Consider the following 13,030-nt stretch of genomic DNA (forward strand, 5'->3'; position numbering starts at 1 on the left):
GGATTCTGCCTGCGCCTCGAGGGGTGCAACAGCCCTGCTGCCCTACCTGCTCCCTTCTCGCTTGCATTCCTTGAAGCCAAAACCCCCCGCACGCGGGCGCGCAAACTCCTTTAAGTTCCCTGGCACGAGCTGGCTGGCGAGATTGAAATATTGTGTTGCTACCGCTGGCTTTTTTCCTTCCCTCCCCCCTCAGGAGGAATCCGCCACCCATTCCCTCCCTGAGCTGGGGGGGGGGAGCCTGTTGGAGAGGGACAGAAAAGCAGCCGATCCGAAGAGCGCACACGCTCCTCTGCCGCCGGGCGGGGGGGGGGATAGGGGCCACGTGGAAGGGGCTCCCCAGGAGGAGGGCATCTCCTCTCCTTCCCCAATATTACATTAATAAAGAGGAAAAAGGCACGGTGAGGGGAGGGGGCTTGGAAAGGGATGTGTTTGTAGCAGCAGCCGCGGCAGCAGCAGCTGGGGAGGAGGAGGGCGAGCATTGATGGTGTAATAAAATAATAAACTGAAATCCTGGAGCTTGATGGGGGGGACGGGGAAGCAGAGCTTGAGCACGAGGGACGGGGGACGGGACAGACCTGGAGAAGTGCGCTCGGTGCAATGCAAAAAAAACCCAAAACACGCACATGCACACCCACACACCCTCCCCTTCTTGAACGTCCGGGTCTTGCAGAAAGGAGATCATAAAGGAGGGAGGGGGAGGAGGAGGAGGAGGAGGAGGAGGAGGAGGAGGAGGAGGAGGAGGAGGAGGACAGGAAGAAGAAGAAAGGGAGAAGAGATTGATCATTTTGGATTTTCAAGAGATCATTTTTATTACAGTGGGTGTTTGAAAAGCAGGCTCTGAACATTATCCACCGATAAAGGGGGTGGAGGGTTGGGAGGGGAGAGAGAGAGAGGCACAGGCTGCTGCTGCTGCTGCTAGAGGAGCCCGCCAGCAGCCACCGAGCGCTTCCCTCCGTCACCTCCATAGAGATTGGACCAGCTCACCGCCGCTTCTAGCGCGTACTGAGACAGCCCCACTAACTTAATTACACAGTGCACAGCCAAACCCTCCTTAGCATGCCGGCTACCAATCCCTGAGGGAGACTCTGCCAAGGCGGCCAATCACAAGGAGAGAAAGGGGCGGGCACAGAGCTGAGGAGGTGGACGAGGTACGGTTGGTTGACGGGAAAGAGCACCACATTCACAAAGACGGGCACAGTCTCGAGAAATCGTGGTCATTACGGGATATTTCGCCGTACGGGATGAAGCCGGGAATGGCTTTAAAAAACGGGGGTTTCCCGGGGAAATCGGGAGACTTGGCAGCTATGTCTTTCTAGCAAGTTATTTCTTGAATCCACTTCTCAAGTCCCTCTGCAATGCATTTGGGTGGATGGTGACTGTTAAACGATATCAGGTAGAGAAAAGACTCACTTAAGTTCCATGTATGCTTGGTACTGACATGGTAAAGAAGTGACTTGAATAAGAGTCAAAGTGAACCTTTTTCTCACCTTCATTTCAAGCCAATTGAGTATTTTGAGTATGCCTTCTTCCATATGAATTTTATGTATACAGTACTGAGATAATCTACAGGCTCTGCTCCTGTAGGTTAGGTGTGTCGCTATGAATATTACTCCATTTCTCTTGTGCTGCTTCAACTGTGCCAACATTCACTCCTTGCAGCAAGTTTGATTACACTTAGATTGTTGCTAAAATCTCTAAATTTCCTAAAAACTTTGTTTTTTTTAAGAATTGTTTTTATTTTAAATTATTTTGCACTAGGCAGAAAAAATACATAATTAAAAACAATACTTGAAGCATAATGATACATATTAAAACTACAATTAAAAATCACAAGCAAAGGGGGAATCAAAGCAGAGAATACCAGCATTTAAAAATCAGATTCACAAAACTATGCCTAAAAATGGCTTATAAAAAATAATAGACTTGGCTGTTGGCCAAATGTAATGTTGCTATTTTGAATATATACCTCTATTTCAATTTGGTTTTATTCTAATTCCTTTATTGGTTTTCAGTTTTTGAACTTTAACGGGAGAGTATGGTAAAAACATTTTGACTCAATAATCAATATACTGTATTGTAGTATGCAGATAGAATCCTGATATTTCCAGTGTCTTGGTTGTTAGTTAATACCTGCTGCTTAGCTTTAAATTCTGATTCTTACTTTATGTTCTTAATATGTGTTTTGTTGTAGGCTTTGAAACAGCCAAGTCGTTTGCGCTACATGGTGCACATGTCATCCTTGCCTGCCGAAATACGTTAAGAGCTAATGACGCTGTCCAACGCATCATGGAAGAATGGGTAAGAGAAGGTATTTCTTGGCACCAATAAGTATTGTAGAAAGGTCAAAAGCTCTTGAAAAGAAAGTGCTCAAAAGAGTGGGAGGGTTGTATCAAAGGAAAGATCTCTTGCAACCATAGCCATGATTAATACTAGCTATAGGTTGTTGCTCTTAACCCTGGGTAAAATTCCAAATGTATTTTGATACCAATTTTTATCTGTCTGATGTGCACCCTAACCCTGAAGATTGGCTTGGGGGGCACTGGTAAGAGGTAGGGTCGAAACTACCTGAACTATTGTCTTTTTCGTCACTGCTTGATTACGTGAGAGAGAGCTTTTTGGTTGTAGAGCCTGTGGAATGCTCTCTGGACCAAGGGCTACCTGGTGCTGACACTGGCATCTTTTGACACCAGGTTAAGACTCGTGCTTTTCACCTGGCCATTTGATGGAATTTGAGCCAGCTGAGTCATGGCTTTATGCTACTGCTTCTCTGGGTTGCTGATTAGTGTACCTCTGCCCAATGGAAAGCTGGTGTTTTATGTATTGATTTGAAGGTTTAAAATTATGGTGGTTGTTAACCATTTTGTATGTTTTTAAAATGGATTGTAAGTCACCCTGAACCTGCTTTGCATTGTATGACTATCTAATAAAATAAATAAATAATACTGCGAGCAGGGAAGATGTATGCCATTATTTATTGGTGTGTATGGTAGTTTGCAGAACGCGGGTGGCGCTGTGGATTAAAGCACAGAGCCTAGGGCTTGCCGATCAGAAGGTCGGTGGTTCGAATCCTTGCAACGGGGTGAGCTCCCGTTGCTCGGTCCCTGCTCCTGCCAACCTAGCAGTTCAAAAGCACGTCAAAGTGCAAGTAGATAAATAGGTACCGCTCCGGCAGGAAGGTAAACGGTGTTTCCTTGCGCTGTTCTGGTTCACCAGAAGCGGCTTAGTCATGCTGGTCACATGACCTGAAAGCTGTACGCCGGCTCCCTCGGCCAGTAAAGCGAGATGAGCACCGCAACCCCAGAGTCGTCCATGACAGGACCTAACAGTCGGGTTCCTTTACCTTTATGGTACTTTGCAGTGAAACAAGGTCCCTGTTCTAAGAAGCATGCATTTTAATTTTTTACACAATCATTACCTGTTGTGTTTTTGTGTGAAGCTTCTGCAATTTTTACAGAGACATGTAAATAATGAAAATATTGCAACTGTCAATAAAGAGACATACCATATTTGGAACTAACTAAATAGATAAATAAGTATTTCAAAGACTGCTGATTAGCTTTCCGTTTAGAACCAGCACTAATTTTGCCATTATTGGTTGTTGTTGTTTAGTCATTTAGTCGTGTCCGACTCTTCGTGACCCCATGGACCATAGCACGCCAGGCACTCCTGTCTTGCACTGCCTCCCGCAGTTTGGTCAAACTCATTATTGGCTACTGTACTGTTAATAATGTGGGTTAAATACATTGCTGAGTAATTCTTTAAAATGTATGACTTAAAATGGAGCTGTCTAAATGGATCTGGTTCTTGTGAAAAAGTTTGGTACATCATTATAAACTTCATTTTCATGTCTTCATTTGGTTCACTTGAGGACCTGAATTTACATTGAATGATAACCTAATATGACCACAAAGGTTACTAGCCTACGCTTCAGCTGGTCATGGAGAAAAAGGCTTTCTTTCCTACACAGGTAGCATGAAAACCAGCTGAGCAGGGACAGAATTATCTTGCTAGCCTGCATGGAATTCCTAGTTGCCTATGGTGATCAGCTAAATTGTTAAATGCAAAACTGTTTTACACCCACCAAAGGTTATGATTATCTCTAGGTAATTAGTGGATTAAATGAGTGTGTATATGAAAATACTCAACCTGAAATTTCAAAGAATATCATGTTGGATTAAGAGATTTGATTTATTGCTTATATAACTTTTTTTCTGGACCTTTGAAATGAACCATGAACCCAACTTTTGAAACAGCCTTATAATAACCCTACAACGTTGTGAAGATTTAGTCGCTTCACAGTTTACATAGCAATTGTGTTTGTCACTACATTGGTGTTTTCTGCAATAATATATGGTAATAATATATGGTAATATATGGTAAAACGTTTGGCAGCATACACGAGAACCACACCTGGCCATGGTTCCCTGATGTGTGACTTGAGATGGCTGTATCCGTTTCATGCTTAATGTGAAGCTGTTGTTAGATTTGAGTTTAATGCACCTATCTCATCATTGCAGTATGAATTGAGCATTTCTGGGAATGAATTGAAGAACAAAGGTCCCACATTGTCTTTGTTTCAAATTACTTCAGAAAAAAAATGCATTTTATTTATTAACCATTCCCCACTCCTAATTGTTTTCAGTACAATCTCATCTGTAAAGTGGGTAGCTAGAGCACCTTCAATGCATCTTTGTAATGACTTTGTTGTTGTTTATTGAGAGGGACTAATTAACTTTGATTATTGCACTAATATTATGGCACTTTGACAGTCCCTCAGATTTATGACTCTGGGAAAATAAACAAATGAAATGCAGGTGCTGGAGCAGAAAGAATAAGTTATTACTGAACTTTAATTACTTGAAATGTGTAACTAGGAGAGAATTAGTTGATGAATTACAGAATGCTTAATATTTACATCAAAATGCAAGCAATCTTGGGTAGGAGATTAAAGACAGTAGCTACTTAAAGTTAAGATTTTTTTTTTACAAAAATCTATTTGATTAATTTTAGCAGATTGGTACTGCTATTAAAATGCTGAGGCCTATGATCATACATACATATATCTATAACTCGTGATGCCATTGTCTGATTTGCTCTGATATTACAATAGGACATTGTTGCCCACCTCCTGACTACTATTGACTTATCTTCTACATCTACTACATCATAGATGCTAGCAGTTGAAGAGACAGGAGAGACCTTAGAACATGAATTATGAAATAGCAACAGAAATATATTCAAAGCAAACAGTTGGCTTCTCAACAGTTGTAATGTTCTGATTGGAATAGCTCAATTTAATAATTTGATAATGGTGATAAGACATGTGTTCTGAGAATTGAATTAAATGTAAATTTTATATGTATATTTGACACAAATGTTCTTTTACATTTATATCAGTAGTGCCACAAAGCAATAGGCATTTGGATGAAAATATTGTTTATATCCTTCACTTCCAGTATATGAATAAGCTTTGCAAAAAAAAAAAGTGATCCTGATAAACCTGACTTTAAATTTGGCATAATAATCCATAAAATGCAACGTGTCACAGTAGGTATGGTGTAAAAAATCAAAAACAAACTTCCAGAGGATGATTAAACTATGTTTTTGGAGGCAAAGCACATGCACACATGTTCTCTCCCCCCCTCCCCCTCCCCCGGTCACCTGTAGCAAAACAAGTCCCTTTTTTTTGGTGCCGAGCTTGTCAGTTTTGTGGTAAAGCCACTGTTCAAAAACTTGCCAATGTTGTCTCTCGTACAGTGGCAGACTGGGATGCCAAGACCTGTTGGTGGGGGATACATAAATTGAAAGGAAAGTAATATCTGATTAAAAATGGAATACAAAAGAGATGTACCTTGACTATAATTCATTTGGTTTATTCATAAATATTAAACTCTGCCTTGAATTCACTGAGGTTGAATTCTTAATCCCACAGTTAATGCCTGTAGTTCCAGAGCTAGTGTGGTTCAGATCCCTGTGTGGTTCATGTCAGCCTTGAAGCTTACTACACTGCCTTGAGCTATTTGCCTAATCCTGTGTTTAGATTACTGCAGTGCATTCTATGTGGTGCTGCCCTTGAAGAGTGTTTGAAAGCTATGGATGGTGCAAAATGTTGCATTGGTCCCATTTTGCTTACATTCAAGTGTAAAAAAAACAAAACACATTCCATATGGCTTTTAATGGTTTATATCACGTGAATCTTTGATTCTGCTTCTCATGGTTTTAAAAGATTTTCTGCTCTGCTCTTTGGTTTAGTATTTAAAGTTGGTTCTAATGTTTTGTTTTTGTATACAGCCTTTGGTGACCATTGTGATGTAGTGGCTGATGGCAGCCATTCCATCAGGCTGCAGCATAGAGAGATTAGAAGCTGGGCCAGCTCACTGACACAGCTGAGAGACCAACAGGTTTTCGCTCCTTAATTCTCACTGATAGTTACAATAGCTTTGTAACATAAATAGTGCCCTAGTTTTATTCCCCCCATCTTCCCTCCCAGTCCCTTCGTTTCGCCCCCTGAAGGCCCCTTCAAAATTGGGTGGGGGTGGGGGCGGACGGACGGACTGTCAAGGCCTCAACTTCATGGACTTGGAGCACCTGCCTGGATTCAAATCCCTGCTCCGCTCTGAAGCTTGCTGAATGACCATGGTCCAGATCTCTCTCTCAGCCTAACCTACCTCACAGGGTTGTTGCAAGGTTAAAAGATGGAGACCATGAGACTACTGTTGGACCCCCTAAAGGAAAAAAATAATTAAAATATCTGCATGTGAGAGGTGTATGTGTAGTGTTTTCCACAATTCCTGGATGTTTAGGTGGTTTATTGTGTCTTAAAACCCGAAGAAAGCATTTCTGTTTGATTTCCAAATTGCCATGAGGTTTTCATTGCATATTGGAGGCTGTTATCAGTTTAAAACTGTTACAATTTCTTGTGCTGGAAAAAAAAAAAGGAAATTAGAATTTTAGAGCTATGATTCATTTTAATCAGAAATTGTCAAGCATAAATCTCTTCTTGAGTAGTGGGAAAGACCCTAAAGCGAGCAGTAAAAAAATATCAATACTTTGCAAAGGAGGAATGATTGTTCCAATTCACAGCTTAATTGACTTTAAGGCTTAATGAAAAACACTCTGGCACAGTTTGTAAACACATTTGCTCAGGAGAAGGCTGAAATCCTATCCCATGAGCTGAAGAACTCAGGGGCTTATTCTGTATTATATTATTGACACCATTGAATGAAAGAGTAATGATTGAGTAGGGTTTTCACAGCTCCCGACTGTATCCATCTCTTTAAGAAATACTTCAGAATATATACAAACAGAATTATAGAGTTGGATCCAAAAGATGATTATAAGAAAGCAAACATTTACTAGCACTATTTTGCAAATGCATAATGTTTACATAGTTCTACAATGGGAAGATAGGTTTTGTTTGTTTGTTTGTTTTGCTACTTCTAGAGCAAGGGTGCTCACACTTCCTACTCCCAGGGCCCACTAGAGATGACTGAAAATCAGTCTCATCAATCATAAAATGGTGGTGCAGGGCGGAAGAGTCACAATATGGTATGAGTGGGAGTTAAAATTGGGCACAATCAGCTGGCAAATACATACATTGCTTCCTACTGATATCTAATCCATTTTTGGAAATTGCTAAATCATTGGCCACTGCATTTTCCTTGCAGCACAGAGTTCCAACAGCTAAGCTTTCCTCAAGCCTCCTCATTTTAGGCAAAATTTGCTGAGAGGCTCTAAAAACTATACTGTACCTTAATATCCTTTATTGTATTCAACAGCCAGATCCAAGTTTTGATAGTGGTCCGGTCCAATTCCTTAGCTTTTCATGTCATTCCTGTTATATCTGTATACTCTACGTTTAGAGATATAATGCACAAATTAAATAGCTATCCAGTTTGTATTCTGAGAATGAGATGGTTTGAAGAATTTAGATCAGCACTTTTATGCCGCTTTTAGAATATGGAACTTTCAAATTCTGAGTATAAATTAGCCTTCTTTGGACTGCTGAAGTCATTCATTGTAATTTAGAGTATCATTCTTTGTAATTCTGTAACATCATTTAAGACGGCTGTGGGGAATCTTTCACCCTCTATATGTTGCTGGACGAACATCCCTGCCGTTTGACATGCTTGCTGGAGCTGCAACATCTGGAGGGCCAGAGGTTCTTCACCCCTGATGCAAAACAATGCAGTCAGCCACAGCATTTCTCAGTCAGCCACAGCAACAAACATGTTATTCCTGAAAACGTGGTTGCTATCATCACTATATTGCCAGTCATGCCTCAGTCCCCATCCTAACTTTGTATACATTCTTATCAGAATGAGTCTATGAGAAGGCTTTGTTTGCCTTTATTGACATCATCACATAGACAAATCTGTGGCATGTTGACTGTTTTTATTCACTGTTTGATCCCTGATTGGCTGGAATAATGCAAGAAAAGCCTTTCCAAGTTAAAAGATTAAAATGGCAGAAAATTAGTGGCAGATCAAGGAAACGGTGACTGCAATCATACACAAAGATGACCGGAATAGCAGACGGCTGGGTTTCTCCTTGGAACTTTTGGTCATGCCTTCCATTGTTGACAATATCAACAACTGAACCTCAGGAACATTAAGTGAAGCACTAGGTTTTTTTAATGATCTGTAAGTAAATGAATGTGTTAAAAAGCAAATGGGCAAATTAAAGCAATTTAACAGCTTCACAAACAACTGCATGGATGAACTGTTGAGATACACTTTTTTCCCCTTGTACTATAAACATATGGCATGAATTTGCTTCTCTCATTACAGATGCTGAGAGAAGGGAAAGACAAATATTTATAGTACGTTCATGTTTTACAGTAAAAACACTGTTCAGTTTGTTTATACAGTTCCACTGTTACAGTTTTTATGGTTGGTAATGAAACCACTGTAAAATAGGGTCTGAATTATATAGCAGATGTGTTGAGCCTTTTGCACTCTGAAAGGCTGGCCCATTGTTGAATTGTGGATATCATTTATACCAAATCAATGTCCTGAGAACAGCTGAACTGTTTCAGACCTTTGTCTGTGTGTATCACTAGCCTTGTACTACCAACATAATAAAGATGTGATTTTTATGATCCAAATAAATGCAGCAATTTTCTTAAAAGTAATTAGATTTTGAAATACAAAAGCTGCCTCTCTGGTTCATGTGGGTAAGCAGAAGATACTTTAAAAGATTTGGTAGGCACTTTTCAAGAGTCTTATGGAGGTGTTCCAAAAAGGTTAAGTGATATAATGTTACTACTTGAATTTTTCACCATTAGATTTTGGTGATTTACAAGGAAGTGTATGTATTAAGCCTATGGCCAAGTGAACATACAGGAACTTCCCTCTTTCCTTTTGTGGGCAGGAGCTTATGTCCAATATAGAATTAAGACTCTGCTCACTTGAGGGAACAGGACTCACTGGTGTTTATCTGCATTGGAGTACCTTAGTCATTTATTCATATCATTTAATATACGGTATATTGAAGTTTTCAAAATTGTAAAAATTGAATATTTTAAATCTCTCTATTTAAAACTTCAGATACAAAACCTGACACAGGAGTTAATGGTATAGATGGGTTTGGATGCTGTTTCGAGTTCAAGTCTGCCTCAGATTGGGAGAAGGGGACAGGAATGTGCACAGTAGATCTCTGCAGAATGCCAACAACATTGGGGTTGTGTGTATAAGTCTACATATAAACGAATGCACACATGCCAGATTCATTCTTGCATAAAGCAAATTCTGCTTATAATTTAATTTTTGAAGAAGTAAACTTGCCAGTTCTAAATTTCTTAAGTCTCTCTACTATAGTACTGGCAATATAAGCATGCTACATATTCCATAATGAAGACCAACTTAGCTTACGGTAAATACACTACTAAGTGTTTATAGTACATTTCATACTTTACATGATTCCTTTTCTAATTCTGCTTATCTTTTCATTCTAATTCCCTAAAGGACATATAAAAGAACCCCTAAAGAGAGTAATTACTGCTCTACTTCTTAACCAAGGCTGCTTCTGCAAAGAGAAATCTGAGCTGCTTTTTAACGAACGCAGTTTTAAATAAAAATGCAAATAAGCTGCTTTGTAACCACATTATTTACCCACCTAGCCTCTTATTACCATGTTTGTATTGTTGGCAAACACTATTTACAGTCGTGTAGAAATTAACATTACTGGTCCTGAGGAAAGATTGTTGAGGGTAGGTTGTGCTTTGGAACCAATTAGGGTGAACCTTGTCTCCGTTGTGACTCATGGGAGAAAACATAGCCTTGCAATGTCAAATAATAACATTAACTCAGACTATGCAGGCATACCACCGTAATTATATTATTGGCCTTATTTTGCTTCTGCAGTGCTTTTCATTGTCTGCATTTTAAAACCATCCAGCAGAAGAATTTCTGGGGAGTGGCCTAATACATGGTGTGATTAGTTTCAATGGGAAGTCCGGGAGAAAAATGAGCCCAGCCCATTTTTGCTCAATTGAATTCAATGTGAGTCTTTAAAAATCTACTAACAGATTTTTTTCTGTTTCTGTTTCTAACATAGAATTATTTTCTCTGTTGAAAAATAATTTTGAAGACACCCTTAGAATTCAGCAAACTTGATTGGTGTTAGGAGAATGTTATCAATAAAGCAGAATTTTCACACAGTGAAAGCAGCTACTTACTTCCATGCTATACAGAAAATGAATATTTCTTAAAATCTGAGATGAACCACATTTAAAGGTTACATAATCTACATTAAGAGACTGAGACAGAGTTATTGAAACTCATGAAACATTTCCCTTATAAACTGAGGAGGGTAGAAGAGGGGCTGTAGTCCACCAAAGGACCAATTGGGATTCTTGCAATAATTCTGGCCTAATGGACGTTGAAACATTGTTGCTCTTAAAACAGAGTATGTACACTGTATTGCTTAACTGTTGACAGTTAAGTGGTGCTGGGCCAAAGTCTCAGCTTTCACAGTCATTTGTGTAGACTGAAATTTGAGGGACATTGAGGCTTTATTGATGGCTTGGTTTTTTTATTGGTGGGGGGGCGGGGAACTTATGCAGAATGCTCTTGCTTCTGTAAGCTTCATATCTTCCTCAAAACACAAATCTCAGCTTCCCTTTCTGCCCTCATTTTACCACCCACTATCTATCTCCCCCACAAAATGAGGCTGAGTTCAAAGTTTTGGCCCAGATGCACACTTGTCGATTTAAAACTTGATGGTGAGCCGCATAGATTTTGGTTTAAAACCAACCAACTATGCAGGAATGAAGTCAGCCCACTCCTGTTAGAGTAACAGGTGCTGATTTTAAAACATTGCTTTGTTCTGTTCCCAGAAGCTCATTACATCCCAGTGGTTAATAAAGTTGGACTTCAAGACATGTGTTGAGAGTCCAACTAGCCTCAAGTGAATCTTTCTTCCTCAGGATTGGTTTCCCATCTGTAAACTGGGAGTAATAGCAGCCTATTCTACAGGGTTGTTGTAAGAATAAATGAGATGAGAAAATGTGGCGTTTCCAAGGCCTTGGGGATTGCTCAGGTTATAAATCTAAATTAAAAAGCACTTCTTGTGATTGGTTTAGAAAGTATAGTGCAAATGAATGACATCCAAATTTGTGAAGCTTTCCATCTTTGAAAGAAAATAAAATAAAAAGAAAGATGGTGCAAGAGGAAGTCAGAAATGCTGTGGGGGTTGTGGGGGTGTCTTTTTAAAAGATCTGGCACTGTATTAAGTACAGCTAGATTGATGTTATGTGTGTGTTGGGAGTACGCCCGAGATATAACTGTCCATTCATTACAAAATGACGTAAAGTAAAAAAATCTTTACATTGCTCTTTTCTGTTTTATGTGCTGTAAGGAAGCATTTCACATATATGCTAAAGGGGAAAGAAAATATTCTTTTCGAATGCAGGCCCATGCTATTAAAAATGTTTTCTTGCTTCAGTTCTGACTTTCCATGTGAGTACTGTGGGCCAGGAAGGATTGCTGTCAATCGGAACTTTAAATGGAAAGGTGAAACATTTAGAGAAAGTAAAGTAAACTGTGTTTCCCGTTGGTTCCACAATCCTTTATGTTCAGGACATATTTATAACGGAAATTAGATTGGAAATTGAATCTAAATTGTCCCCCCCCTTTTTTGCGAAACTTCTATTAATTCAGCCTAGTGGAAGATTCTCAGTGCATCATTTTTGTGAGAATAGTTTTATTACTTGCATATAACTTTATAAGGAGGTGGTAAAAATAAGTTATAGCATAGTGAGTTTTTTCAGAGTTGTTTCCCCTTTCTTGTTCCTATTTCATGTGAGATAGCTGAGATATGCTTCAATGTTAAATATGACTGTTTAATAAAAATATTAAGTTACCATGATTGTATGGTTGAGAGGCCTATGAAAAATTCACGGGAGCTTTGCTTTGTGTTGACTCAGAACTGTCATTCATCAGGCAATTTGGATGTAACACCAAATCAGAGTGTGAGCAAATTGATTAGCAAACTAGATTTTCAGATTCTAGTTTGCTGGCCATTCTCAGTTCATACTGTTGATTTGCACACAATACCAAACCATGGTCAAGCTTTGCAAATTATGGTTTGATATTATTGTGTTATTATCTAAGCAGTGTTATTATCCATCTGTTTTTTACAGGTGTAAAAAATAGGTGTAAATGGGAAGCTAATACAGTACTCATATTAGTTATGAGTATCTCATGCATCCACTTTTGGGTGCTCCCTGTGATGTGCAAAGCCACTCAAAATGCAACAGAGATCATGTGTTCAGGACTCTCCCTCTTCTAATACTAGAATTCAGGGACATCCAATGAAGCTAAATAGGGACATCTAATGAAGACCCTGTGCTTTATAGTGGTTAGAGTGTTGGACCAGGACCTGGGAGACTAGGGTTTAAATCCCCTCCATGAAGCTCACTGGGTGAGCTTGGGCTGACCTTTATTCCTCAGCCTAGTCTACCTCATAGGGTTTTTGTGAGAATAAAATGGAGAGGGAGAGAACCATGTATGCTACCTTGAGCTCCTTG

At 39.6% G+C, this 13,030-nt stretch overlaps 1 protein-coding gene across 3 annotated transcripts in view; it reads left to right on the forward strand.

Moving 5' to 3' along the window:
- Window positions 1-13,030, forward strand: part of WWOX (WW domain containing oxidoreductase) — a 572,066-nt gene that overhangs the window by 36,296 nt on the left and 522,740 nt on the right. For all 3 annotated transcript variants that reach the window (XM_088672015.1, XM_035117487.3, XM_035117485.3), the window contains exon 5: window positions 2,192-2,298. In XM_088672015.1, the coding sequence (XP_088528141.1) occupies window positions 2,192-2,298 (107 nt within the window). The remainder of the gene's footprint in view (window positions 1-2,191; window positions 2,299-13,030) is intronic.

The sequence above is a fragment of the Zootoca vivipara genome, chromosome 6 (assembly GCF_965207765.1).
Source record: "Zootoca vivipara chromosome 6, rZooViv2.hap1.1, whole genome shotgun sequence".
In the NCBI taxonomy this organism is placed as follows: domain Eukaryota; kingdom Metazoa; phylum Chordata; class Lepidosauria; order Squamata; family Lacertidae; genus Zootoca; species Zootoca vivipara.